Consider the following 27,965-nt stretch of genomic DNA (forward strand, 5'->3'; position numbering starts at 1 on the left):
TCCTAGACGTGTTACTGACCTTATAGAGCAGGTTCCACTTGACGTGCAGCGTGACACTCATCTCCTGGCTCTTCAGCTCGGCCAACTCTTGTCGCAGCGTGTTGTACATCGCCCTCATCTCCTCAGGCTCCAGTGCGTCAGAGCCGCACTCGCGTCGCATCGCTGTGCTATGAGATGGCCTTTTCCTAGACGTGTTACTGACCTTATAGAGCAGGTTCCACTTGACGTGCAGTGTGACACTCTTCTCCTGGCTCTTCAGCTCGGCCAACTCTTGTCGCAGCGTGTTGTACATCGCCCTCATCTCCTCAGGCTCCAGTGCGTCAGAGCCGCACTCGCGTCGCATCGCTGTGCTATGAGATGGCCTTTTCCTAGACGTGTTACTGACCTTATAGAGCAGGTTCCACTTGACGTGCAGTGTGACACTCTTCTCCTGGCTCTTCAGCTCGGCCAACTCTTGTCGCAGCGTGTTGTACATCGCCCTCATCTCCTCAGGCTCCAGTGCGTCAGAGCCGCACTCGCGTCGCATCGCTGTGCTATGAGATGGCCTTTTCCTAGACGTGTTACTGACCTTATAGAGCAGGTTCCACTTGACGTGCAGCGTGACACTCTTCTCCTGGCTCTTCAGCTCGGCCAACTCTTGTCGCAGCGTGTTGTACATCGCCCTCATCTCCTCAGGCTCCAGTGCGTCAGAGCCTCACTCGCGTCGCATCGCTGTGCTATGAGATGGCCTTTTCCTAGACGTGTTACTGACCTTATAGAGCAGGTTCCACTTGACGTGCAGCGTGACACTCATCTCCTGGCTCTTCAGCTCGGCCAACTCTTGTCGCAGCGTGTTGTACATCGCCCTCATCTCCTCAGGCTCCAGTGCGTCAGAGCCGCACTCGCGTCGCATCGCTGTGCTATGAGATGGCCTTTTCCTAGACGTGTTACTGACCTTATAGAGCAGGTTCCACTTGACGTGCAGCGTGACACTCATCTCCTGGCTCTTCAGCTCGGCCAACTCTTGTCGCAGCGTGTTGTACATCGCCCTCATCTCCTCAGGCTCCAGTGCGTCAGAGCCGCACTCGCGTCGCATCGCTGTGCTATGAGATGGCCTTTTCCTAGACGTGTTACTGACCGTATAGAGCAGGTTCCACTTGACGTGCAGTGTGACACTCTTCTCCTGGCTCTTCAGCTCGGCCAACTCTTGTCGCAGCGTGTTGTACATCGCCCTCATCTCCTCAGGCTCCAGTGCGTCAGAGCCGCACTCGCGTCGCATCGCTGTGCTATGAGATGGCCTTTTCCTAGACGTGTTACTGACCTTATAGAGCAGGTTCCACTTGACGTGCAGCGTGACACTCATCTCCTGGCTCTTCAGCTCGGCCAACTCTTGTCGCAGCGTGTTGTACATCGCCCTCATCTCCTCAGGCTCCAGTGCGTCAGAGCCGCACTCGCGTCGCATCGCTGTGCTATGAGATGGCCTTTTCCTAGACGTGTTACTGACCTTATAGAGCAGGTTCCACTTGACGTGCAGCGTGACACTCATCTCCTGGCTCTTCAGCTCGGCCAACTCTTGTCGCAGCGTGTTGTACATCGCCCTCATCTCCTCAGGCTCCAGTGCGTCAGAGCCGCACTCGCGTCGCATCGCTGTGCTATGAGATGGCCTTTTCCTAGACGTGTTACTGACCTTATAGAGCAGGTTCCACTTGACGTGCAGTGTGACACTCTTCTCCTGGCTCTTCAGCTCGGCCAACTCTTGTCGCAGCGTGTTGTACATTGCCCTCATCTCCTCAGGCTCCAGTGCGTCAGAGCCGCACTCGCGTCGCATCGCTGTGGTATGAGGCTGGCTTTTGATCCATTGCACTACCTCCTGGGGTTTCTTTTGTCTGTGGTCGATTTAGAAGTGACGTCAAATTCATTAATGAATGGAAGTGATGTTGTGTTAAGTTGGAAGTGTTCTGGCCCCGATCTTCAGATTGAAGGTGTAATATGTTCGTCAATCAATACTAATAATATGTATTATGAATGCGAAAGTTAGTTTGTCTGTTACTTTTTCATGGCCGCTTTATCGATTTTGACGAATTTTTTAGTTAGTTTGCATCTTGTAGACGAACACATGCCACTTTTGATGCTGCAAAATCAAAGCTCTCGCAAAATTTTTGAAAACCAAAAATAAAGGTCGTGGGTCCTACGTATTTTGGAAGACCCGCTATTTAATAATCACAGAGAAGTAATTTGTTTTTGGCATAGTCAAATGCCGTATCAAACTCAAGACTAGGTTTAAAGCAACATTAAAATGTTGTTTTTCATACCCCATTTCGTCAGGCCATAGATCGCTCTCGAAGAATATATCGTTGTTCAGGGAATACATTAGCTTGTCGAACAGGTCTGGGAACTGGCGTGCGTAAGCCTTAACCAGTTCGATGCATCGCTCGGAGTACAGCCACGCGTTAGTGTGCTTGCAGCGACGAGTGTAGCCCGACACTTCTTGGTTCTGTTGGGACAACATAAAATATTTTTGAGATTTTGGCTGAGTTTGTTGTGGGCTCTTTCTCAGACTTGAGCGCGTTTGGAACCCTCGTAGCTTTAGTTTTAAGTTTACGTGACGCACCACATCAATGTATTGCAAATTCAGCAAGTAACAATCAGAAAGTGGCACCAATAATACCCAATCTGAATAAATGATATGAGATTCTTCTAGAAAACAATGTAAAGACTCAACAGTCATTTGTGTCACTCGGGGCCAAAGTGATATTTTGTGCCTCGAAGGCGTCAATTTAAATTCAGAGCAAAGCGAAGGATTCTAAAGTAGAATCCTGAGCGCAGCGAGGAATTCAATATACGCCGCCCGAGAGCAAAATATTTTGGACCCGAGTAACACGTTATTTCTCATAACTACTTATGAAGAAAAAACAAAACGCATACTAAAGCACGTACGCGGACCAATCAGAAGAAAGTTCAAACTCCATGTGTCCTCTAATGCCAATGTACGTTTTTCGAATAGGTATGATGAAAAATAATTTAGGTATGTATAGTGCGCGACATGGCAACGGTCGAGATGGCAATCGGGGTATGAGGCGGGGGAACGCCACGCACATCCACACGTCACCCGTACTGGGTTAGCGCGGGGGCTGTGCAGGTCTGCGGGGCGGGGCGTTCCCTCCCCGATTGCCATCGCAACCTGTCACGTACTATACCTATAATTCTTGCCCGTAAAAAAGAATCGAAACGAAACTACAAACGTTTAAGCACTAACCTTTTTGTTAAACTTAAGATTGAGTCCTACGTTGAGTTTACTCTGTTTCTCGGTGGGCAGATCGTTCCTCTCGCCGATGACGACCAACACAGCGCCCGTTATGCGAGACAGCATCTGTGTGCTTACACCTGGGAGAGACAGACAAAACATGTAGTTCATTCAGCTCAATAAATATTGCGGCTCACATTTCTCGTCTTTCTGTGGTAGAATGGTGAAGAAGGAACGAGATTGTGAAGTTTCTGAATCTATTTCCGATTTACCTCCTCATTTCTAATTCGAACCGCTAAGATTTGGAAAACCCTTCCAGCATCACTTTTCCCCTCCAATTATAATATGGGTACCTTTAAGACAAGAGTGAATAGGCATCTTCTAGGCAAGCGCGCTCCATCTTAGGCTGCATCATCACTTGCCACCAAGTCTGATTGCAGCCAAGCGCTAGTCTACAAATTAAAAGAAAAAACACCTCTCATGATGATCATGAGCGAAAAAGTTTAAGAAAACCCCGACTGCGGTTGGCACTGCATCTTTTTCAGTCTGCACATTAGTGCATACAATTGGGCACTTTGATTTTTCAAGAAATTTTATGTACCCAGTGACACTCGCGTCATCCACACGTCAAATACATAGCCCTACTTTTGAGCTTCGCCACAGTCGGATAAGAATGGATCGTATACATACCGCAGGCGGCGGCGGCGTGGTTGGCGGCGCGGTAGGGGCAGGCGGCCGCGTGGACCTTGGGCGTGGGCTCCACACACTCGCACACGTTCACCTTGATACGACGCAGTATACATACCGCAGGCGGCGGCGGCGTGGTTGGCGGCGCGGTAGGGGCAGGCGGCCGCGTGGACCTTGGGCGTGGGCTCCACACACTCGCGCACGTTCACCTTGATACGACGCAGTATACATACCGCAGGCGGCGGCGGCGTGGTTGGCGGCGCGGTAGGGGCAGGCGGCCGCGTGGACCTTGGGCGTGGGCTCCACACACTCGCGCACGTTCACCTTGATACGACGCAGTATACATACCGCAGGCGGCGGCGGCGTGGTTGGCGGCGCGGTAGGGGCAGGCGGCCGCGTGGACCTTGGGCGTGGGCTCCACACACTCGCGCACGTTCACCTTGATACGACGCAGTATACATACCGCAGGCGGCGGCGGCGTGGTTGGCGGCGCGGTAGGGGCAGGCGGCCGCGTGGACCTTGGGCGTGGGCTCCACACACTCGCGCACGTTCACCTTGATACGACGCAGTATACATACCGCAGGCGGCGGCGGCGTGGTTGGCGGCGCGGTAGGGGCAGGCGGCCGCGTGGACCTTGGGCGTGGGCTCCACACACTCGCGCACGTTCACCTTGATACGACGCAGTATACATACCGCAGGCGGCGGCGGCGTGGTTGGCGGCGCGGTAGGGGCAGGCGGCCGCGTGGACCTTGGGCGTGGGCTCCACACACTCGCGCACGTTCACCTTGATACGACGCAGTATACATACCGCAGGCGGCGGCGGCGTGGTTGGCGGCGCGGTAGGGGCAGGCGGCCGCGTGGACCTTGGGCGTGGGCTCCACACACTCGCGCACGTTCACCTTGATACGACGCAGTATACATACCGCAGGCGGCGGCGGCGTGGTTGGCGGCGCGGTAGGGGCAGGCGGCCGCGTGGACCTTGGGCGTGGGCTCCACACACTCGCGCACGTTCACCTTGATACGACCGCTTTTTATCGCTTCCGAGCTTACCACCTGCAGCAAAAAGGACAATGTGGCAGTGATGAACTTCATATAGGTAGAAAAACACTGCCCTATTTTTAAATTGTGTGGCCACTACCAACACCACACCTTGCAATAGCAGCCACAGACAATTTAGACTCATTTTCCTTCACTCACAAAAATGATTATAAACTTGTTAATGAGCTGCGTGGCCATAAAACGTAATTTTTTTTTTTCCTTGTCATTATCTGCAATAGAATAGAATAGAATAGAATAGAATGTTTTTTTATTCATGTAAACTTTTTAAAAGTGCTTATGAATAGTCAGGTTTAATTTACCACTGGTTCGGAATGCCGTCAGTCAATCAGTCGGGGGACTATAAGCAGATTTTTTGTGCTGAATTTGGTATTGAGAAACGAGGGAGCCATTGGCCACTGCTCCCACGTCCATCAGATATCGAGCACATCAGCTCGTTTTAGTCTTTTTACTCTAGCCAGCTAGAAGTGAGTTGGCGAGTGGGTTTGGATGCTTGGCAAGAAAATGAAATGAAAATCTTTTTTTATTCGTATAAACTTTTACAAGTGCTTACGAATAGTCGGATGCATCTACCACTGGTTCGGAATGCCTTTCCTGCCGAGAAGAACCAGCAAGAAACTCGGCGGTTGCTCTTTTCAAATATTTGATATAGGTACAAAATTATGCCATGTATAAAATAGTATTTGCAGTCTTGTGCGTTGCTGGAACGAGCTGCAGGTCAAAACCACGCTCTTTTATCATTTAGATAATCTTCAATTGTGTAATATGCTTTTATCAGGAGCATATTTTTAATAGATTTTTTAAACTTGTGCAAAGGTAAGTCCAAAATAGTCCAAGGCGAACTTTGTGTTTTTTGGAGTACTTGTTTATTTCCTCGTAAACAGTTGGCATATCCAGGTACTGGTGCAATTCATCGTTGCGTGTAAATAAAACGCTAAAATAACCCAAAAAAATCTGTGGTCATACATCCATAGTACTGTCGATTAGTAAGTCCTTCTGTCTCACTTCTAAGAGTGAGTGACATGGCAGGCGGCTGAAGTTGCGTGGCCATGGCCGACACTACCCCTCTCTTCTATTACTTGTTCATGAGTTGGTAACCAGTTGCGTGGCCATATGATGCTTAAAATTACTTACGGTGGCCATACATCCATAATACTGTCCACTGGTAAGCAAAAAGCAGTGGTCTCCAGGCGGGTAGGCTTGTCTAGGAGTGAGGAACTTGGCCGGCGGCTGCAGTTGCGTGGCCACGGCCGACACCACGCCTTGCAACGCGTAGCCACAGGGCACTTGACACCATTCCTCTTCCCTTACCATGCTGACGTTATTCTGTATTACGTATTTGTAGCCTGAAAACATATCACCATCATTCTATAGTCCACGTCAGGTCTAGACTCTAGACTCTAGATGGCAATGGGCAGTGGCGTGCAACTCATAGAGGCATAAAAGCGCTGCTTACCCAAGAAATAGTTAACTCTGTTGAAATTGCTTAATGCTCATTATTCTTTGACTTGCTTACCTAACTACTGCTTACCCTGGCTTTAAACCCTATGCACGCCACTGGCAATGGGGTATGAGGCGGGGGGACGCCCCGCACACCCGCACTCGCCCGTAACGCGGGCTGTGCGGGGCGTTACCTCCGCGATTGCCATTTCGACCTGTCGCGTACTATAGACACTAGACAGTCTAGTTAAGAATTTAATTATTTAAAAAATCTCACCTCTGAGGTTAACTGCGTGAACTATAACACTCAATTCACCCAGTTCTATGCCGAGGCGATTAAAATTGCTGTAACAAAAAGCTAAATTAGACAAATATAGGCCATCTTTGTCCTGTTTCCTTGCCAGAAGCAGATTTCTTCATGTTCGTGACAAATAAAAACGCCAAATTAATCGTGATAATATGTACCCGTTATCTACATTAAAATATGTTTTTTTTTTTTTGTATGTTTCGCTGGCAATCCTCCGACATGGTTATCGGAGACTTTGTATAGCTTAACACGGCATATTTTTTTTAACCTTTTTCTTTTATATTGTCATGAAACAGGTTCTTTTTTTTGTACTGTGATCATGATTAAAATATGTTGTTAAACCACGAAATAAGCTTAAAATCATTATCCTTACTGTTCAATGATAGTGGATCGCTCGGATATCCACTGCCTGTGCAGGTTGCCCATGTTCAGCTCAGTAGAAAAGCTCACTCCGTTCCCATTGTTGTTCTCTTTATCGATGTAGTGCAGGCGCTTCTTCTCGTTCGACACTGATATTATTCTGTGAAAACAAAATCAATCACTCATCATCATCATCATTATCAACCGATGTTGGGTTTTTAAATTTCCCGCGAACACTCGCCAACGACACGCCTGAGCAACTTCGGCGCGCACGTCGCCCCCGCACCCTCTCTATGGCAAGATGGCTGTGTGAACAATTTTCTCGTGCTGCAACGCACATAAAACTTAAAAATAGCTAATATTTTGCTGGAATAAACGTGATAAATCTTTTGAAAACATCGATGGACCGATGATACATATATGTGTCATCGGTCCATAGATGTGAATAAATCAAAACAACATAACCAGTGCCTGTGAATACCAAGAGACCACCTAACAGCAATTCGGGCGCAGAGCGAACCGAGAAATTGGCGAGTGGTGAGTTAAATACAAATCGTACAACCGATAGACGTCTGCTCCTGCACATGGGTCTCCTGTAGGGGCTTCTATACGCCACGGTCTTGCGCCGCCTGAATCCAGGGCTCTCTGCGAGTCCCTTGATGTCATCTAGTGCCCACCTAGTAAGGGTCTTTCAAGACTACGCTTTCTGATGCGAGGTTGCCATTCTAGCACCTTGGGACCTTAACGTCTTATCGTGTTTTCCTTGGGACCCCAAAGTCTTATCGTGTTTTCGAACTATGTGCCCTGCCCATTGCCAGTTCAGCTTCGCAACCCATTTAGCTACGGATCTCCCATTTCTGATTTGATCACATAGACAAACTCCACGCATAGCTCTCTCCATCACCCGCTGAGTGACTCTGAGCTTTCTTATTAGCTGGTTTGCACTACCTCCAAATACATCACTGCCTATTATAAATTAAAGACCCCTAATAGCCGGACACCCCCGCTCGCAAAGCTTAGGCAGTTGCTTAGCATAAAAGTCGGCCCACGCCCCTTTGGTACCCTCATTCCGCACATTGTCTTGATTACGTGACTTTTGACTCCACCTTTTGACAACAAAGCATTCTACCCTGTCCTCCGCCAACATTTTACGATTTTGTTTTCGTGCAAAACCATGTACATATATGCATACTCTTGAGACAGAATTCTCTGTGCCATAGCCTAATTTGACATATCGTCGATTGAGGATCAAACCGAGAGTTCCCTCACTCTAGTTTACTCAGTGGCCCTACCGCGGTTGTTTGACAGCTACAATGTCACGATCGCAATTATCTCTGATTGGTTAATGCTCGCTCACTATTGGCCACAATGCATTGTTGCAACAAGAATCGCACAAATTCAGCCAATCAGAACAATTGAGATTGTAATAATGATTGATGCCGGTTTTAGACAATCGCCCCGCTGGTCTAGTCCTATGTAACATTATTATTAACTATTGACTAGGTACTACTCACTTGGCTCGCGTGAGATGCGGCCAGCCGACCCATATGACCCTGCCCAGCAACTTCTCAGCCACTTTCTCCAGCGGCGGGTCGGTATCCTCCGACGGTAGGAGTTGTATGATCATGCTCTCACTGCGAGACGGCTGGTCGAATACTTTCACTATGAATTTCTTTAACTATTGACTAGGTACTACTCACTTGGCTCGCGTGAGATGTGGCCAGCCGACCCATATGACCCTGCCCAGCAACTTCTCAGCCACTTTCTCCAGCGGCGGGTCGGTATCCTCCGACGGTAGGAGTTGTATGATCATGCTCTCGTTGCGAGACGGCTGGTCGAATACTTTCACTATGAATTTCTTTAACTATTGACTAGGTACTACTCACTTGGCTCGCGTGAGATGCGGCCAGCCGACCCATATGACCCTGCCCAGCAACTTCTCAGCCACTTTCTCCAGCGGCGGGTCGGTATCCTCCGACGGTAGGAGTTGTATGATCATGCTCTCGTTGCGAGATGGTTGGTCGAATACTTTCACTTTACATTTCTTTATGGTTGTCTGCAAACAAGGTACTGGTGCTTATTACGGTACATTATAACAATTAAATAACTCTTGCTTAAATGGTGAAGGATTGGCCAGCATGGTGGACTATGCCCTAAACCGTTCTCATTCTTAAAGGAAAGCCATCTTCAATAGTAGATAGTACAAACAGACGTTTAGATATAGCAAGTTGCAACCTCGAAATCCATATACCGCATAGTAGGAAATCTGGGATACAATTTATCCCGGTCGACAATAGGCAGTATGCCCCTTTTACTAATTGTTATTTCAAGCAAATACTACTAAATGTGATAGCAACCGCGAAATTCATATACCGCATGGTAGGGAATCCGGGATAAAATATATTATCCCAGTCGACATCAGGTAGCATGCCCCTTTTACTAAATGTTATTTCAAGGTAGCATACCTCGAAATTCATATACCGCATGGTAGGGAATCCGGGATAAAATATATTATCCCGGTCGACATCAGGTAGCATGCCCCTTTTACTAAATGTTATTTCAAGATAGCATACCTCGAAATTCATATACCGCATGGTAGGAAATCCGGGATACAATATATCCCGGTCGACATTAGGCAGCATGCCTCTCTTGAGCTGGTGATCGGGAACATCCAGCTCTGTCCTCCACACCGCCGTCTCTACCGCGTGGTTTATTTCTAAGGGGGCGAAGTATTGCGGTGCCGCTATTTCACCTGAAAATACAAATAATATTGACAAATAGATCGGGAAATAAGACTAATATTGGCGAAATATTAGATTGGGAAATAAGTATAATATAATACTAGATGACGCTTCCGTCCGAGTGGATTTAGGATTCAATAATCTCGTAGGAACTCTTTGGTTTTTCTGGATAAAAAGTAGTCTGAATTATAAAATACAAATAAAAACGATAAATTTCGTGTAGAATTGTTATTAAAATGCTATAACAATCTACACCAAAGGCCAAATTCGGTTGGACGGGCGTGAAAAGTTAACAGACAGATATGTACCTTCGCTTTTATGATATTAGTATGGATAGGCATATTTATTAAATTGAGAAATAAGAATAATACTGTTAATAAATTTATTAGATCGGCAAATAACACTGGTAAAATATTAGATCAGAAAATAAAAATAATATTGTCAAAATATTAGACAAGGAAACATGAATAAAATTTGCAAAATATTAGATAGGAAAATATGAATTTTATGAACAGGGTAGATTTTAGATAAAAATAATATTTTGAAACAAAGTATAGTACATGACAGGTCAAGATGGTACTATACCTAGCTACCTACCTAAGTTTTCTGGAGTCCAATTATAAACTAGCATAGGTCCGTGCATATTACGTTTCATTTCTTCTTCAGTTAGCCTCTGATAGCACGGAGACATCGCTGATAACAGATTGGTCTGCAATAAAGAATACATATTATACATATTATTAATACACAAATATATACAAAAAAATATAATAGACATACATAATATGTTTAACATACATATAATATGCGCGTCTTTTCCTGAAAAAACTTACTTCGTCAATGAAAGGTATCAAGACCACAGCCTCCCAATCGTTCTTCTTCCCGTTGAGATCGGTTTCGAAGTTCAGCGGGTAATAGTGCACTATGGGCGAGTCTTCGTCCGTCATCAAATCGTGGAAAGGTGTCGGTAACAGATGCTTGCTGGCTGCCGGGAGCACGGCTAGGAGCTAAAACACATACATTTATATCAATACTGTCGAATATGCATACATACATCATACATTTATTTGTTTATTTTGTTTATTTTGTTTATTTGAAAGTAATCAACAGCGTGAATACATAATTATTATTTAAATTTAAATCTAGGTATAACAGAAGGCCAAAAGAGATTACTTAAAATTATAATTAAACTATTTTAACAGAATAGAGTTAGAATAAATGTAGGTATATACAATAATAAAATAAAATTACAACAGTGTGTGTATGATTGTATGTGTGTGTGTATGCGTGTGTGAGTGTGTGCTTATGAGTATGTGTGAGCGTGTGTGCATGTGTGTGTGTGTGTAAATGGGAGTGTATGATTGCATGCATATTTAGATGTTAGCTACTTTTTTTTTGTTTTACGATGATAGTTTCTTAATTCCTTTTTAAATTTATTGTTTGATAGGTAAAATAAGTCAAACTCAGCGAACTGATTGTTATATTTAGAAGCCTCAATAGCTCAACAGTTATTTATAGGAGCGGACTCAATCCCGACAGATCGGCGTTCAATTCCCACCCGTTGCACTAGTGTCGTACCTACTCCTAGCACAAGCTTAACGCTTAGTTGGAGGGGAAAGTGGAATATTAGTCATGATTAACGTGGCTAAAAAAAATAAAAAAATATTCATACACTAACTTATGCCCACGTCTTTGTCCGCATGTATTTCGGTTTTTAAAAATCCTGGAAAATAGTATAAACGACGCGAACACAATATTATTATTTACTAGATGATGCCCGCAACTTCGTCCGAATGGATTTAGGTTTTCGAAAATTCCTTGGGAACATTTTGATTTTCTGGGATAAAAAGTTTTTTTTTATTTTTTATTTATTTATTCAGATACAGGTTAGCCCTTGACTGCAATCTCACCTGGTGGTAAGTGACGATGCAGTCTAAGATGGTAGCGGGCTAACCTGGAACGGGTATGGCAGTTTTTAATAAGCCCATGCCCCTTTGGTTTCTACACGGCATCGTACCGGAACGCTAAATCGCTTGGCGGTACGGCTTTGCCGGTAGGGTGGTAACTAGCCACGGCCGAAGCCTCCTACCAGACCAGACCAGAAATTTAGAAATTATAAAATTCCAAATCCCTGCCAGGAATCGAACCCGGGACCTCCCACTAATAAGTCCACAGCGCTTACCACTGCGCCAGGGAGGTCGTCAAAAGTAATGTCCTTCCCCGGGATGCAAGCTATATTGCTGCCAAATTTCATCGAAATAGTTTAAACGGATGGGCCGTGTAAAGCTAGCAGACAGACAGACAGACGGACAGACAGACAAACTTTAGCATTTATAATATTAGTATGGATTAGTCAATAGATACCAACAAAACACACCACAAAGTTGAGGAGCGAAAACATACCTGCTCAAAAGGCTTGAAAGGGTCCCCAAGCTCGAACTCAATCTTGAGGTCTTTGAAGCCTGTAATATCCGAGATATAGGGCGCATAGTGGTGTGGGTAGTACCAACACCAGGACGGACAGCCTTTATAGTAGTAATAGAGATTCCACTGAATCGCGCGAACGTAGCCTTCTGCTTGGTCTGCCAGCACCTCGCTGAAAGAAAACAACAAAGCTTTTTTTTTTAATTTATAGACTAGCGCTTGGCTGCAATCAGACCTGCTGGCAAGTGATGATGCAGCCTAACACTCATTACGTACTGTCGACTAGTCGCCCGGCAACAACAACGGCGATCGTTGGAATCTGTACAGTGTGACAAGGCTATCTTGACGCGTGGCAAAAAGCGGTACTAACGTTGCCGTCAAGTGTCCTCTTTGTTCTTTTTTGAACATTCTAAGCTTTTGTTCTCCAACAGCGCCCCCCTGTGAATATCATTCAAGTGCCAAAAGAGCCTTGTCGCACTGTAGGGTCGACTAGTCGCCCAGCAACTCGGTCGACGGCGATCGTTGGAATCTGTAATTTATATGGAAATCGTAGAAGTTGCGAGGCATCGAAAGATATGTACCCCTACATAGTCAAAATTTCTTTGACTCGTAGGAAGTGATTCGCTTCCTCGTCCCGAATACGGACTGCTTAGATGCTAGCTTATGCCCGCGACTACGTCCGCGGCGACTACAAAATATTTCAAACCCTTATTTCACCCCATTAGGGGTGTGAATTTTCAAAAATCCTTTCTAAACGTCGATGTATATTATTTTCTGCCCCGTACTGTACAAAAGAATCGGCCACAGTATTAGAAGTTTTAATTAAATAATTAGTTTAACTGTCGTAATGCAAATGGGTCTAAGTTATTAGAATAAAATAAAAAATAATTATAGACAAACATACTTACTCAGTCACTTTAGAATAATCTAACTTATTCATATAGTAGTCCTTTTTATGTAAAATAAACTCCGATTCTAGGGTCATTTCCTCTGAAATTTAAAGGGAAAATTAGCGTATACAAAACTTTATTTTTATTTAAAAATCTGTTAGTCAATATACTGTACCATCACTAGTTTCTTCATAATCATCATCATTGTCCATATCATCCATGTACTGAAAATAACGAAATGATAACAGTTTAGACATACTATACTGTAAGGCGTTCCGCCCACGTCAGACTTTTTGTAGGTTCGATAATCGGGCGCCGTCTTTTATCATACATTTTTGACTGACCTTTTGTGGGACGTGTGTGTTTCAATATTGCAATCTATTTTTTTGCCGGCAAAAAATCGGTCACAGATTGTCGGACGTGGGCGGAGCGCCTAAGGCGTACCGCGTAAATAATTCTGTTGTACCCAATCTTTGAACTAAACTAAAATGACAGGTCTATAAGTATTGCTATCCCTTTCGTAATGCTCCCTGCAGAGAAGAATAGTCACTTTAATTTAATGTGTGTGCGTGTGTGTGTGTGTGTGAGAGAGGTATGCATGTGTGTGTATGGTGGTTGTGCACTTTTTATGAAAATGTTTATAACAAAATAGTTACCATTTCCTGTGTTGCATTGATGAGTGCTTGCAATTCGTCATCTGGTTTGTTTGCTTTCATATCCTCTATGTTCACGTTGAACGTGTCGTCATTATTAGGTTTATACTGTAATAAAAAATCAAATTAAAACCTTTCTTGGGATAAGAATCTCAGCCTATCTATCTATTATCTATTTCTATTACATATATAAAAGGAAAAGCTCACTGACTGACTGACTGACTGATCTATCAACGCACAGTTAAAACTACTGGTCGAATCGGGCTGAAATTTGGCATGCAGATATCTATTATGATTTATGACGTAGATAACTAAGACTATGAAAAAAGGATTTTGAAAATTCAACCCCTAGAGGAGTGAAATAGGGGTTCGAAATTTGTGTAGTCCACGCCGACGAAGGCATAAGCTAGTCTTATAATATATAAAAACTAGATGATACATGCGACTTCGTCCGCGTGGATATAATGTAGATTTTTTTCAATCCCGCAGGAACTCTTTAGGGGATACATTAACAAAGGGATTTTTAAAATGCTGAATACACGCGGACCATGTCGCGGGCATCATTTAGTAAAAAATGTACGCACCGAATTGAAAACCTCCTCCTTTTTGAAAGTCGGTAAAAATAGTAGCCTCCCGCAAAGTGTTTTTGATATCACTACCCATATTATAAATGCGAAAGTGTTTATTTGTTGGTTTATCCTTCAATCACGTCGCAAACGAGCAACGGATTGACGTGATTTTTAGCATGGCATAAATTGATACTGATTCTGAGCACAACCAAATTTTAGAGTATTCGCATCCTCTTCTTACTAATGTAATATGAACAGGACAGACGTACTTTGACAGTTTTGAATTTAATTTTTAGATGGTAAAACCCGTGATTTAGCGCACAGTCGCGAGCATACTGTTTAAATTTGTAGCGTGGACTAAAATTTAGTCTTTAAATGTAAAAGTTCATGTTCTGTCCCTTTTTAGCATTGTTAAAAAGAAAAGGATGCAGATACTCTAAATTTAGTTTAGAGAAAGACAACGGAATCGGTGCCATTATAGGGTTAAAGACCTTGAGAGTGACAGAGGCTACTTTTTATCCCGGAAAAACAAAGAGTCCTTACAGGAGTTTTAAAAACCTAAATCCACGCGGACGAAGTCGCAGGCTAGTTTAGAATAGGTAAGAAGTAAAGTAGGAAAATAAAAGTATAATTGCCTCTTTCCGCTCCATAGCGTTAGGTCGCCTGCCGGTTTTCGCCACAAAGTATTTTAGATCTACGTAGGTATCTTGGAACTTTTCCTTATCTATCTTGGCTAGCTCCTGCATGAATATTTCGAACCTTCCTAGATTCAAGTCTCCCGCTTCATTTATATAGCCTGAAAGCATTCTAAACTTATACACAGCTCACTTCACGAAAGATGAAAGTCGTCAGAAAGCTGAGATTCTGGGTCGTTTAGGATATTTTCACTTGCAGAAGGACTTGCATCAGGGCCCAGTCGTCCACTATCTTCTCTATATCGTATCTAAATGGTAAAATAGATAGATCATTCGTTTAAGTAATTTACTTACCATCTAAAGTCGGAAGCACGCTCATATAAGTCTTGTACAACAGCGGCAACGCGTCATTGCTGATATGCATGTTGGGCAAATGTGGTATGAAGTCGTTGCCCACAAGAAACCCCATCAGGACCCAGTCGTCCACTATCTTCTCTATATCGTACTTGAAGGGTAGCTTGTCCTTTATAGATATGAACTCTTGTTCTAAATATGCCCTCATAAGGGAGAGATGGAGTAAATAGAAGTTAGTTTCTTCAGGGCTTGTAGCTCTTTGGGTTGTTTTGCCAAACTTTACCTGTAGTAAAAGATTTTGTTAAGAAATTTTTAGATTACATTGCAGATAAATTCCTTTGGAAAATGGAAATAAATTTATTACATGCAACCTATACAGATGTTAAGTCAAAACAAGTTCTATCTTATACGACATAGTATTTTGTCTGATGGGAGGCTTCGGCCGTGGCTAGTTACCACCCTACCGGCAATGCCGTGCCGCCAAGCGATTTAGCGTTCTGGTACGATGATGTGTAGAAACCAAAGGGGCATGGGTTTAATAAAAACTGCCATACCCCTTCCAGGTTAGCCCGCTTCCATCTTAGACTGCATCATCACTTACCATCAGGTGAGATTGCAGTCAAGGGCTAACTTGTATTTGAATTTAAAAAAAAAGTTCATATGTACACAAAATACTATAAAACCAGAAGACTATGTCGTCGACATTCCATCTACACGCACGAAACGTTTTGCAACATCATTCCTCATACGTATGGCTAAGATTTGGAATACTCTTCCGCGATATGTGTTTCCTACCAATTACAACCCGGGTATCTTTAAAACAAGAGTGAATAGGCATCTTCTAGGTAACCGCGTCCCATCTTAGGCCACATCATCACTTCCCATCAGGTGTGATTGTGGTCAAGCGTATACCTATAATGAATTTAAAAAAAAAAAGAATAGATGCTCAATTTTAATTAAAATGCTCCTTTTTTCAACCTTATTATTTTGACTGAGCAAATAGAGATCTCCAAGTCAACTTGGGTGAATTTGTCCATCCGTCCGTCCCTCTGTCAGAGGCCATTATTATGCTTTCCTCCAGAGGTCTAATAAAATGGTCACATGTAACTCACCTCTTCCCTGAGCAGAGCAAAGTGTGGTTCGTGCGTGCACATGCCCAGCATAATGAGATCCGCGTCCAAGCCATACAAACAGTGCCTTGTGTTAGCATCGTAGTCGGGTTGCGAGCGCGCCCAGCGAATGTAGTCCATTATCTTATGCTCTCCTTCACCAGGGGTCTAAATAATAAAAAAAATCGTTAAGGAATGATGGTCAAAATAGGCATACATCCAGAATTAAAATGGTGATATTATAAGAAAATACATAGCTGGCTTTTTAGGGTTCCGTACCTCAAAAGTAAAAACGGAACTCTTATAGTATCACTTTGTCTGTCTGTCAAGAAACTTATAGGGTACTTTCCATTGAAATAGAATCATGAACGGTACGTAGGTAGGTCTTATAGCACGCGTAAGGGGAAAAAACCGAAAACCGTGAATTTGTGGTTACATCACAATTTTTTTTTAAATATGTTCATGAACAAATAATTAGTATTTTCAACTTTAAAAGCAAGATAACTATACCAAGTGGGGTATCATATGAAAGGGCTTTACCTGTGCATTCTAAAACGATAGTTTTCGATTGTGCAAAATGTCGAAAAAATACAACTGCAGTACGGAACCCTCGGTACGCGAGTCTAGACTCGCACTTGTCTGATTTTTGTATATATTACAGCTTAACACTTCAATTGAATCATAATGATGATTAAATAATTACAAATAGGATACCATTAGTAAATATCAATTACTAGCAAGGAAATTAAAAACACAAAAATCTTTGATTCTAATTGAGTTTTGACAGAATCAGATGAGTTTCATGGAGCCGCTAGATCTATTCAGCACAAGACGGCGCGGCGATGTGTGGAAGGCCCTAAAAAGACCTATATCCAGCAGTGGATGTCTATCGGTTGAAGAAGACAATTTTCCCCGGAAAAAACTAGACTTTCTAAAAAGACCAACTCACCTCGTGTCCAGAAAGTATAACTCTAACTTTGGACCACAGTGGATCAGTGGAGATCTTTGTCTTGACGAAGTACTGCAGCTGCTCGTGCAAACGTGCCATGAACACAGTGCCTGGTGTGATGCAGTTGCTGTCAAATCTCTTCTCAGTAGGTAAGACTTCGCCTAGAAATAAAAATAACCATGAATTAGTGCTATCTTGTGGCGGTTGGCACAGTTGCAACTAGATGGCACCTTTCAATCGATAACATTTCATGAAGAGTCCCGAATAAATGTACCGCCGACGGTACTCACACAAATGGAGTTTTCTGCACTCTGCACTATATTAAGAAGTTTCAAGATACAACCGTCTGCCCAGCTGGCAACCCGAGCACAACACAGCTCGTAGGGAAATTACCCCGCTCCCATACAAACTTTTTACTAATCCTTAATTTCTTTTATCAAATTACAAGATGATGGATATAGGTTTTTAAAAATCCTGTGGGAACTCTATTTTCCAGGATAAAATGTAGCCTATGTCCTTCCCCGGGATGTAAGCTAACTCTGTACCAAATTTCATCAAAATCGGTAAAACTGTTGGCCTGTGAAAAGCTAGCAGACAGACAGACAGACACACTTTCGCATTTATAATATTAGTATGGAAGTATGGATTAATGATATTTACCCTTTGATTTGGCTTGCTCTTCCAAATTCTCAGCTTCTCTTGCAGATCTAAATCTATAACAAACAAGACATTAGTCTCTACTATGTCTATACTGAGCACAACAAAATTTTGGTATTTGCATCCTCTTCTTACTAATGTAATATGAAAAGGACAGACACAGTTTGACAGTTTTAAATTTAATTTAGAGCTATCAAACTTCGTGACTTTAGCTGCCAGTCGCAAGCCTATTGTTAAATTTGTAGTGTGCACTAACAACACTCACATTTAGTCTTTAAATGTAAAATTCATGTTCTATCCTTTTTTTAGCAATATTAAAAAGAAAAAGATGCAGATACTCTAAATTTAATTTAGAGAAAGACAACAGAATTGGCGCCATTGTTAGTGTAAGTCCCTAAAAAGCCCCCTATAGTGCAATCACTAGTAAGGTGATAGATAATGTCAGTAAACAGCTGATACTGGAAATGAACTCGTAAAGAATTCTGTGAACTTGAAGGACCATTCGAATGTTGTCATGTCCATCAATCACGTGAGCCTCGAAAGGGGGGGGGGGGGGCATGAATGAACGGCCCCTAACCGATAACAGCGAGACACTGAGAAATCATAGGAAAAAGCTAGTCTTAGATAAAAAATTAAGATGATTTTAGCTGTGTATTGAGTACCCAGTAGACAGTAAAAAGCGGTCAAGTGCAAGTTGGACTCGCACACGAAGGGTTCTTCACAATGTAACTACAAATTCACGTTTTCGGATTTTTCCGTTTACCTCTGATTTGACATTGCTACCTGCCTTTCATGAATTCATTCTGAGTCAATGGGAAGTATAGGTTTAGATTCCCTTGACGGGACTTAAGTTTTGACATACGCAACTGACAGACAGACAATACAGTGATCCTATAAGAGTTCTTTTTTCTCTGGATACAGAACCCTAAAAACAAAAAAGAATTATAGAATTACCTCCTCCCTCTTTGTTGGTTCATCTTGGCCCTAGGAGCTACACCATCGATAGCCATAAAGAACAACTTCTTGGGCTTAATGATTTGAAACAGTATGCTGATATAATGGAATATATCCTTGAATATCTTCTCCTCAGTGATACGGAAATGTGGGTTGGAGTCATCCGGATGAGAGCAGTTGTGGATTATACCATTCATGTCTAAGTACATGTTGTCAAAGTCAGGTATCTGAAACAATAAATTATAGCAGAGACAGTTAAGTGATTCGTGCTCCTATCTACCAGAGTTTGATCCTTTGCACGCCTTTAATTTCTACTACAAAATTGAATGCAGATTTTGTGCCATACTTAACATGTTCTAACTTGTAGCCTATCAAATTGATTTATGTTGACTTATGACTAGCTAGTTCTAATTGAACATAAAGAACATGCTGGGACGAAGAATTCTGAGTCCATACTCTATATAGTCAAAATAATCAGGCCTCCACAGATTGTTGAGTGATTTAGAACATACCTGATACTGCTTCACCAGTTCGTTAAGGCAAGGATACCTTTCACTGGTGTACCTAAAGAACTTTGGTACACCCATTTTGGTTGAGAACTTTGTAAATAATCAACAAAAATTCTATTTAGTCCAATCCAAATAACCTTTCTACAAAAGTGTTACAGTCCACACAACACTGTTTTTTACAGACAAAGGAAATTTCTTTTTAGGTTTATGTTGTTGATGTAAGATGACAACATTTGCTTGGAGTTATCGAACATATTTCAGAAATCAGAAATTATTCAATAATATTTTTTTGTAAACGATGCAAATCAACCACAAACCACAATCCACAGACTAATAATTTACCAGGCAGGCGAAGCTTTGGTGTTGCAAAATTTTGTATGAAATGGATGAGTGAAATCGACACAGCACCAACCACAGAATAATAACTCATAATGTAGGTTATTCTCTAGACTCTATTATAAGAATTTACTCTGTAGTCATAAAAAGTTAGTCAGATATCCGAAATTTTGATAAATAAATGTAAAAACAATTTTCTGTGTTTCTGTTCTTTTAATTTAACCTATTGAATTTCAAAAGTTTGGAAGAACTCTAGTAGAGTTACTTGTTTGGTTATATTGGCAAGACTGTCGTTCTGTCAGTGTTAGTGTTATAATGTTGGTATTATAGCATGCATTCCATGCCCAACCATGCATTTTCGATTTTTTCGGTTTGGTATGAAAGTCCCGTCTCCCTTAAAATGTGGTGATTACGTCATAATCTTTGGTTCACAGACGTCATCACAAACCAAGGCTCAAAAGAGCTAGAATCCAGAGCCATAAAACCAGTTTTAAAAAATCATCACAGACGACGTATCCGGTCAGTATAGTCGAGATTATTTAGCACGGGCGGTTCACGGCCATACAAATTCCGTTCCCTTACAAATGCGAATAGCAAAATAGAAGTTGACAGATTCGACCACAGAACGATACAATAACACACGTTCACTGCCTGCCAGTGTTTCCATGTACACGGTAATTACCGTAGATGCACCGTAATTCAGCCCTAATCTACCGTCAAGGTAATATGGCCATTACCTTGACCGTGTCACCGTAATACAAAATCACGTTAAAAATTCATAATATACTGCGTAATAGTAGTATTTCGTCCTTATTCAAGCAATTAGGAAGGAGTAAAATGTAAAACTAATGAAATTTAACTAAATATTAATATGAATAAATCCGTATATGAAAAAGATATTGCTATGCTAGGAGAGTCAGATTCAGAATAATATTAATAGCTGATTAAAAAGCTAATTCGTGACATTTTTTCTTTTAAAAATGACACGGTAATTTACACGGTATTCTTTTAGCTAATCCACCGTAATTTAATCTAGAAACACAGTAATTTTAACCCTTGAACACGGTAATTCTCGATTTACATATGGAAACACTGCTGCCTGCTGCCTGCCTGACGCCATTTTGTTATTGTTGTTAAGCGTTGAGCAGGGTGGTTGCGTCGATTTATTTCCGTACATTTCTGTTCCCTTCGCAACAATTGTTATTATAGTACATTATTTCAATATAATTTATTGGAATGTATTATAAGTGCTGTGTTCCCGATTGTAACAGTACGCGAAAAGACGCTATATTACATAAGTTTCCACAGTGTGACAAAAGACTCAAAAAGTGGCCTAAGTATATAAATTGTGATGTTTTGCGAAGTAAAAGTACAATAGATCTTAAAAATAAGTCTCAATTGTGTCATAAGCACTTTGAAAAGCGTTTTGTGACACAAAAATCTCGTCTTGCAGTAACAGCATTTCCTACTTTGTTCCTGCAATCTGAGATCCTCAGTGGTACTCCATCCATTCCACTGCATGATTCTGAAGAAATTTGTACTAGTAAGTTTTCATGGCTTTTTGTATTGTATATTGTTCATATCATTCCTCTAATCACAGTCCAGTTGTTTTGTCCAATGTATCACAACCTTCTTTAGCATACATTTTACAACCAAACCGAAGAAAATGTATTTCTATGCCTGAATCATCTTACCACCGTGTAGCACTAATTTTGGCCTTTAATTTTAAAATGATTAATATTTAATTTACTTTCAGGATCAGAGAAGATTGACCTTGATCATAATTATTATGCTTCCAAAAATATATATAATGACCACAACTATTGTACACAGCTGCAAACATCACAATCAGCAAGTGAAAATGAGCTTTTAGGTGAGAAAATATAATTTATTATTATTTGAAACAATATTCATAATAATATTACTAATAAGTCGTTTCTTTGCTAACTTTGAAAGATAGCTAAAAGAGATAGATAAAAGAACCTTGGAGTGTTTTAAATAACTTACTATATCAAACTTTTTTATCGATGTTTGCCTATTTGTACTCATTAAACTTATTTTTTAGAAGGATTGCCCACTACTTTTAAAAGAAAATTAGAAGAATATTCGATTACAGATTGTCAACAAAGTATTTCCTCAGGTAATCATCTATTTATTAATAGCCTTGATATAGTAACCACAGGAATAAGGATATCTGCTCTTTTCATTGATCAGTGTTAACTACAGGTCAAAATTTTCATAAATAAGTTATTACTAGACTATGTTTTTAAGCTTAAATGAGATATTTAAATGTGTATAACAATTAACAAATTAATCGCGGTGTGTTACCCATCCATACTTATCTTATAAATGCGAAAGTGTGTCCCGTCTGTCTGTCTGTCTGCTAGCTTCTCACGGCTCAACCGTTCAACCGATTTTGACGAAATTTGGTACAGAGGTAGGTTGCAACCCGGGGAAGGACATAGGCTTACTTTTTATCCCGGAAAATTAAAGAGTTCCCACAGGATTTTTAAGAATCTAAATCCATGCGTACGAAGTCGCGGGCATCATCTAGTACTTTATAAACAAGATTTATTTATATTTTTAATATGCACATACATAACATTTATTTATTTATTTATTGACACTTTATTGCACACAACATATTATGCACATAGTGCAAATACTTATTAGAGCAAATCAAATCAAACATGTAATTTTTATAATAGGTACCCAATATATCAATTGTAATTATATATAATACTCTTGCAATTCCAGGTTCCACTACCATGCCACTTAAAAAGAGAAGGAATCCTAGAATCATTAAAAGAATAATTGAAGTTCTTTCACCAAAATGCAAACATCTTTACAAGAAATATAGGATTTCCCAAAAAACTCTTAACCTTATTCGTAGACATAAAAAAGCTTGGACAGTGAAAATGTGTATCAAAAATTGGAAAAATTGAACCCAATTGCCAAAAAAATACTCACAATGCAATTAAGATTGTGCGGAAAGAAGAAGAAACAAAGAAGGTTTACAGAAGATGAAAAAAAAAATTTCTTATCCTTACTTAATCAGGGGCCAAAATCATATCGATATTTAATAAAGGTTTTAAAAGATTTAAAAGAAAATAAATAAATGTCTTGAAATAAAATGTGTTTTTTATTTTTAGAATCAATTAATTTAGGTTATTTAAGTAAAAACCCTTTAGGTACCTAATAAAACAATTTCAAAATACAAGAAGCTAAAGCTGCAGGAAAAAAATCCTCTAAAATACAAAACTAGAATTCAGAGCCGCGCAAAGGAGGCAATTTAAAAAAATATCTTGCCAAGCTATTGGCTCAAATAATCTGATCCTATTGGTTAGTAGAGAAATAGCAAAATAGAGTTTGACAGATGATCGACCAATCACGGGCTGCATTTCAAGGGTGTCAAAATTTGTTTGCCCGTGAGCCATCTGATACGTAGTATCCCTATTAATCTGTGTTATTTAGTATCAAATAAATAAACAAACTAAAATTAAATTAACCATACAAATTATCAGGTTGAGGATACAAGAAATATTCTCAAATCAAAATTTTATAATAGTGAAATAATAATGGAAGGTGACGAGCTTGGTGGCGAATTGGTGAGGCTGGACAATGGGTTTCTAGTTGATGAAGAAACGTATACCGTGGTGAACTCTGATGATGTTTTAGGTAAAGAATTCTCTAGCAACGGCGTATTCCCATCGATGTCATATTCCATTTAATCAGAGTCTACTTTCTGCATTAGAATATTCTAACCTAAATCTACCAGTTGATATCAGCACATCTTTATAGTTATAGCTATAATAGGCCTTTGCATCGCTTGGGGAGAATTTTGACGATCTTTCTTGGTGGAGATATAAGTTTTATATATGACTAGCTTATGCTCGCGACTTCGTCCGCGTGGACTACACAAATTTCAACCCCTATTTCATCCACTTAGGGGTTGAATTTTCAAAAATCCTTTCTTAGCGGACGTCTACATTTTAATAGCTATCTTCATGCCAAATTTCAGCCCGATCCGTCCAGTAGTTTGAGCTGTGCGTTGATAGATCAGGCAGTCAGTCACCTTTTCCTTTTTATATATATAGATATAGTTTCGAGGCTTCGGTCAGTATGCCCACGATTTCATCAGCATGGATTTAAGTTTCTGGAAATCCTGCGGGAACTCTGGTTTTCCGGGGGCAGACACTAGGCAGGCCAATACTAAAAATTATTAATACCTCTAATATAATTTGTTCAAAATTATTGTTACAGAACAAGAAGAAAATAATTCAGATTCCAACAGCGGTAAACATGCACCCCTCCGAGAACAAGATAGGTTCTTACCTATTGCTAACATTGCTAAGATTATGAAAAGAGCCATACCAGAAAATGGCAAGGTAAAATCCGTACATCTAAACTCAAATCTGTAATATAAATGGAAAGTGTGTCCGTTTATTATTTGTTTATGCCTCAATACCTGCCTGCTTCCATCTTATGACTGAATTGTCACTTTCAGTGCGACAAAGCTATCTTAGCGTGTGGCGAAAATCGGAACTAACGTTGCCGTCAAATGTCCCCTTTGTTCCGGTTTGAATAGTCTAAGCTTTTGTTCTCCAACAGCGGCCCCCTGTCAATGTCATTCAAGTGCCAAGAGAGCCTTGTCGCACAGTACTTAATTTACACTAGTTGATTGTGAAACTAGGTGGTCTAGTTAAACTTTGATCTTGTATTCAGGGGGTCCAGGATTTGACTCCAGGATTTTACAGTACTCTGCAGAAAGTAATGTACATCTGCCTTTAGAATGACGTTTCGGCTTTGTAGAGCATTGTCTCTGTCACTCATACCTATGTGACTTTGTCAGTCTCAACAACAGACAATGCTCTACAAAACCGCTACCTCTTTCTAAAGGTTGATGTACATTACTTTCTGCAGAGTACTGATCCTCTAACTTTTCAGAGTTGTGTTTTAAGCAATTGCAATATGAATGTCACTTGCTTTATTTATTTTTATTTGGTGAAGGAAACCATTGTGAAAAAACCTGCATGCCTAAAAGTTCTACAGAATATTCTTAAAGGTGTGTGAGGTCTGCCAATCTCTATTAGGCCATAGCAGTGGACTGTCGTTAACTTATCATTCCATATTGAGGCTAAACCCATGCTCTGTAGTGGGCCGGCGATAGGTTGAGATGAAGATGATGAATCAAAAACTATACATTATTCTCAGATAGCCAAAGATGCGCGGGAATGTGTACAGGAATGCATATCAGAGTTCATATCATTCATAACTAGTGAAGCGAGTGACCGCTGCCAGATGGAGAAGCGGAAAACTATCAATGGAGAAGATGTACTCTTTGCCATGAATGCGCTCGGGTTTGACAACTATGTAGAGCCTTTGAAGATATACCTTAAGAAGTATAGAGAAATTATTCTATCACCTGTGAGTATTACAAAAATATCTTAGTAATAGATTATTCCCGCGACTTCGTCCGCGTGGACTACCTACATTTCAAACTTCTATTTTACCCCCTTAGGGGTTGAATTTTCAAAAATCCTTTCTTGACAGATCACAGATGTCTGTATCATAATAGCTATCTGCATGTCAAATTTCAGCCTGACCAGTCCAGTAGTTGGAGCTGTGTGTTGATAGATCAGTCAATCAGTCAGTCAGCTTTTCCTTTTATATACATAGATACTAGCTGCCCGTGACTTCATCTGTGTGGATTTAGGTTTTTAAATTCCCGTGGGACTCTTTGATGTCACTCTCCAGGTGTTTAACTATTACCTTGTAAAAAATCGCGTTGCTTCATTGCTCCATTGCGACGTGATTGAAGTACAAACCTCTTCTAAATTCGGTGTGCCTGGTGGCATATGCATCCTCCAACTTTCGCCATTAGATTGCTGTCTGCTGCAGCTCTTGTCCAGGAAGAACCCCATCAATTAAGAAAATATTAATTAGTTTTTCCTTTGTTGCAGGTAACAATCAACAAACTTAACAAAACAATAGTGTTTTATGGAGGTAAAGTGTCTTGTTTATCTGTACAAGGTGTAATTAGAATGCTAGCGAAAACTTAGTGCTAATATTATTATACTACCTAAATACAATCCAATACCAACAACATACTCATCAACACACATACAATAGTGTGCATACTCGGGGTCAATACCCAGCCTACGACGCGGCATTGAACCCGTGGCACCTATCTACGCAACGTTCGTTGACCGCCAGCGTCGGTCAGATGATTGATTTGCAATATAAACCGGTCAATTGCGAGTCAGACTCGCATAAGAAGGGTTTCTTACCATTGTACAAGATGTACTTTTTAATTTTATAATTTGCATGGCGGCCATTTTTTAAGTTTATTATTTGTTATAGCGGCAATAAAAATACACGCTCTGTGAAAATTTCATCGCTCTATGTATTATGGTTTATGAGATACAGCCTGAACGCTTCGTATAAGATTTTACGTCTCACCAACGTTGCTAGAATTCGAGATTCGAAACACAATTACGTCAAAATAAAATGGACCTAAAGAGCCTTGAATTGAACTAAAAAATTAAAATTATAATCAGTGGATTTTAATTTCGTTTCCGCTTGGAGCGCTGTTTGTAGATGTGTAGACAAAGTTGAGCTTTAAAACAAGGCACTTAAGATCCAGTTTACTATAACGCGGAAGTGTTTCTACGCTCGAATACTATCAACGTTGATGAGACATAAAATCGCGGAGGCTTAGTAATAGGGTCCCGTTGGCACCCTTGAGGTATGGAGCCCTAAAAATTAACATGGAAATATCTTTTGTTTTAGAAGATGGCACACAGCATTGCACTTCTAGTGAAAATGAAGGGGAACCCACAAAAACAGTGATATATGGCTACCCTAAAGTTGTCGGTGACTACGAAATTTCCTAGTTCTAGACTTGATAATGGTTGTAAGTTGTGACATGTTTGAAATCAACAATAAGGTAACGTGGTTTTGATGCAAAACGTAACACTTTTTACACAGTCAGTGGCAAGCAGTGGCGTGCAGGTCATAGAGGCATAAATGCACTGCTTACCCCAGTTGTAATAGCTCAATGCATATTTTTCATTATGACCTGCCAGTAAACAGGTTTCTACCTAACTAATGCCTACCCAGGCTTCAAACACTGTGCACGCCACTGGTGGCAAGTCAGTCACTTTTTATACAGATTAACTTATGAAAGTGTGTTTTGTGTGTAAAGTGGCACTATTCAGTATAATATACTGTTTTCTTCACTTGTGATAATATCATTGTCTGAGATGAAAATATAAAATGACAGCGAAGTCGTGCTTGGTCGTCGTGATGCCTTCGTCGGGACGTTGCACCACTCGCGCCTCGCCTTCTGACTTTGAAGGCAATTAAGGTTACACTTACAGTATGTGGCAGAAAGTAATGTACATCGACCTTTAGAAGGAGATAGCGGATTTGTAGAGCATTGTCTCTGTCGTTAAGACCGACAAAACGTCATATAGGTATGAATGACAGAGAACGCTCTACAAAGCCGAAATGTCATTCTAAAGGCTGATGTACATTATAAGTCCCGCAAATTGCTATTGTGCTGGAACCATGTCTCATTGACATCGGAATAACGTCATTTGACGTATATTTAAGTAAAAATATAGCATCAGCTCGAAACTAGTCTAGTGCTGACGACACTAAAATGGCGGCCACGCGCATTAGCAATTTGCGGGACTTATACTTTCTGCCACGTACTTTCCAGACAAATATATTACGCCGATTACTCTATTTTTATATTATTTATTATATTTGTTTTTCTAAATCCAAAACTGAGTTGAATGTCCATTTCTCTCTCCATCATCTATGCCGGACAACAATAAAAAAAAAAAATATTTTGAAAGTTACGACCATACCATACTAGACTAGACCTTAATATATCCCATTTTTGGCACAAGACAAATTAAACAAAAATGAATTAGGCTAGAAAATTTATTATTAAGAATTTCATAATATTTAATAAGGACAAATGAGTTGTAAATTGGTTTTATTATTAAGGTTAAGGTAGACTCTAACCAAACATTTTTAAAGCGAAGAGTATTCTATACATTGTTTTTTATTTTAATTAATATAAGTTATCAATCACTTAAC

At 40.9% G+C, this 27,965-nt stretch overlaps 2 protein-coding genes across 3 annotated transcripts in view; one reads left to right on the plus strand and one right to left on the minus strand.

Moving 5' to 3' along the window:
• pcm (5'-3' exoribonuclease pacman) overlaps positions 1–19,838 on the minus strand; it is a 41,073-nt gene extending 21,235 nt beyond the window's left edge. The window contains exons 1-22 of the mRNA XM_034969032.2: positions 19,521–19,838; positions 19,009–19,235; positions 18,058–18,110; positions 17,398–17,558; positions 16,452–16,616; positions 15,340–15,622; positions 14,986–15,146; positions 13,785–13,889; positions 13,304–13,352; positions 13,147–13,228; positions 12,218–12,410; positions 10,648–10,821; positions 10,412–10,523; positions 9,647–9,825; positions 8,960–9,129; positions 7,087–7,233; positions 6,684–6,751; positions 6,101–6,312; positions 4,834–4,963; positions 3,236–3,363; positions 2,292–2,473; positions 1,667–1,865 (exon numbers count right to left, since the gene is read on the minus strand). Coding sequence (XP_034824923.1) covers positions 1,667–1,865; positions 2,292–2,473; positions 3,236–3,363; positions 4,834–4,963; positions 6,101–6,312; positions 6,684–6,751; positions 7,087–7,233; positions 8,960–9,129; positions 9,647–9,825; positions 10,412–10,523; positions 10,648–10,821; positions 12,218–12,410; positions 13,147–13,228; positions 13,304–13,352; positions 13,785–13,889; positions 14,986–15,146; positions 15,340–15,622; positions 16,452–16,616; positions 17,398–17,558; positions 18,058–18,110; positions 19,009–19,235; positions 19,521–19,595 — 3,255 coding nt within the window. The 5' untranslated portion in view covers positions 19,596–19,838. The remainder of the gene's footprint in view (positions 1–1,666; positions 1,866–2,291; positions 2,474–3,235; positions 3,364–4,833; positions 4,964–6,100; positions 6,313–6,683; positions 6,752–7,086; positions 7,234–8,959; positions 9,130–9,646; positions 9,826–10,411; positions 10,524–10,647; positions 10,822–12,217; positions 12,411–13,146; positions 13,229–13,303; positions 13,353–13,784; positions 13,890–14,985; positions 15,147–15,339; positions 15,623–16,451; positions 16,617–17,397; positions 17,559–18,057; positions 18,111–19,008; positions 19,236–19,520) is intronic.
• A 516-nt stretch (positions 19,839–20,354) lies between these two features.
• Positions 20,355–27,959, plus strand: Nf-YB (nuclear factor Y-box B). 2 transcript variants are annotated; one of them, XM_069498871.1, is made up of 6 exons: positions 20,355–20,388; positions 23,320–23,531; positions 24,117–24,241; positions 25,068–25,280; positions 25,817–25,859; positions 26,649–27,959. In XM_069498871.1, exons 2-6 carry the CDS (start codon positions 23,432–23,434, stop codon positions 26,747–26,749), a joined length of 582 nt encoding a protein of 193 aa, XP_069354972.1. In that variant the 5' UTR covers positions 20,355–20,388; positions 23,320–23,431; the 3' UTR covers positions 26,750–27,959. The 2 variants fall into 2 exon arrangements, with proteins under 2 accessions (XP_069354972.1, XP_069354971.1); XM_069498870.1 differs by having other exon boundaries at positions 20,363–20,388; positions 26,646–27,959.
• The last annotated feature ends 6 nt before the right edge of the window (positions 27,960–27,965 follow it).

The sequence above is a fragment of the Maniola hyperantus genome, chromosome 5 (genome assembly GCF_902806685.2).
Source record: "Maniola hyperantus chromosome 5, iAphHyp1.2, whole genome shotgun sequence".
In the NCBI taxonomy this organism is placed as follows: domain Eukaryota; kingdom Metazoa; phylum Arthropoda; class Insecta; order Lepidoptera; family Nymphalidae; genus Maniola; species Maniola hyperantus.

Bases quoted from the DNA above. Each gene is read 5' to 3' on its own strand.
- Nf-YB (XM_069498870.1), top strand. From the start codon at position 23,432: ATGGAAGGTGACGAGCTTGGTGGCGAATTGGTGAGGCTGGACAATGGG. The intron at 23,532-24,116 runs GTAAAGAATTCT...TTATTGTTACAG, and splicing joins GAACTCTGATGATGTTTTAG to AACAAGAAGAAAATAATTCA. The intron at 25,281-25,816 runs GTGAGTATTACA...CCTTTGTTGCAG, and splicing joins GAGAAATTATTCTATCACCT to GTAACAATCAACAAACTTAA.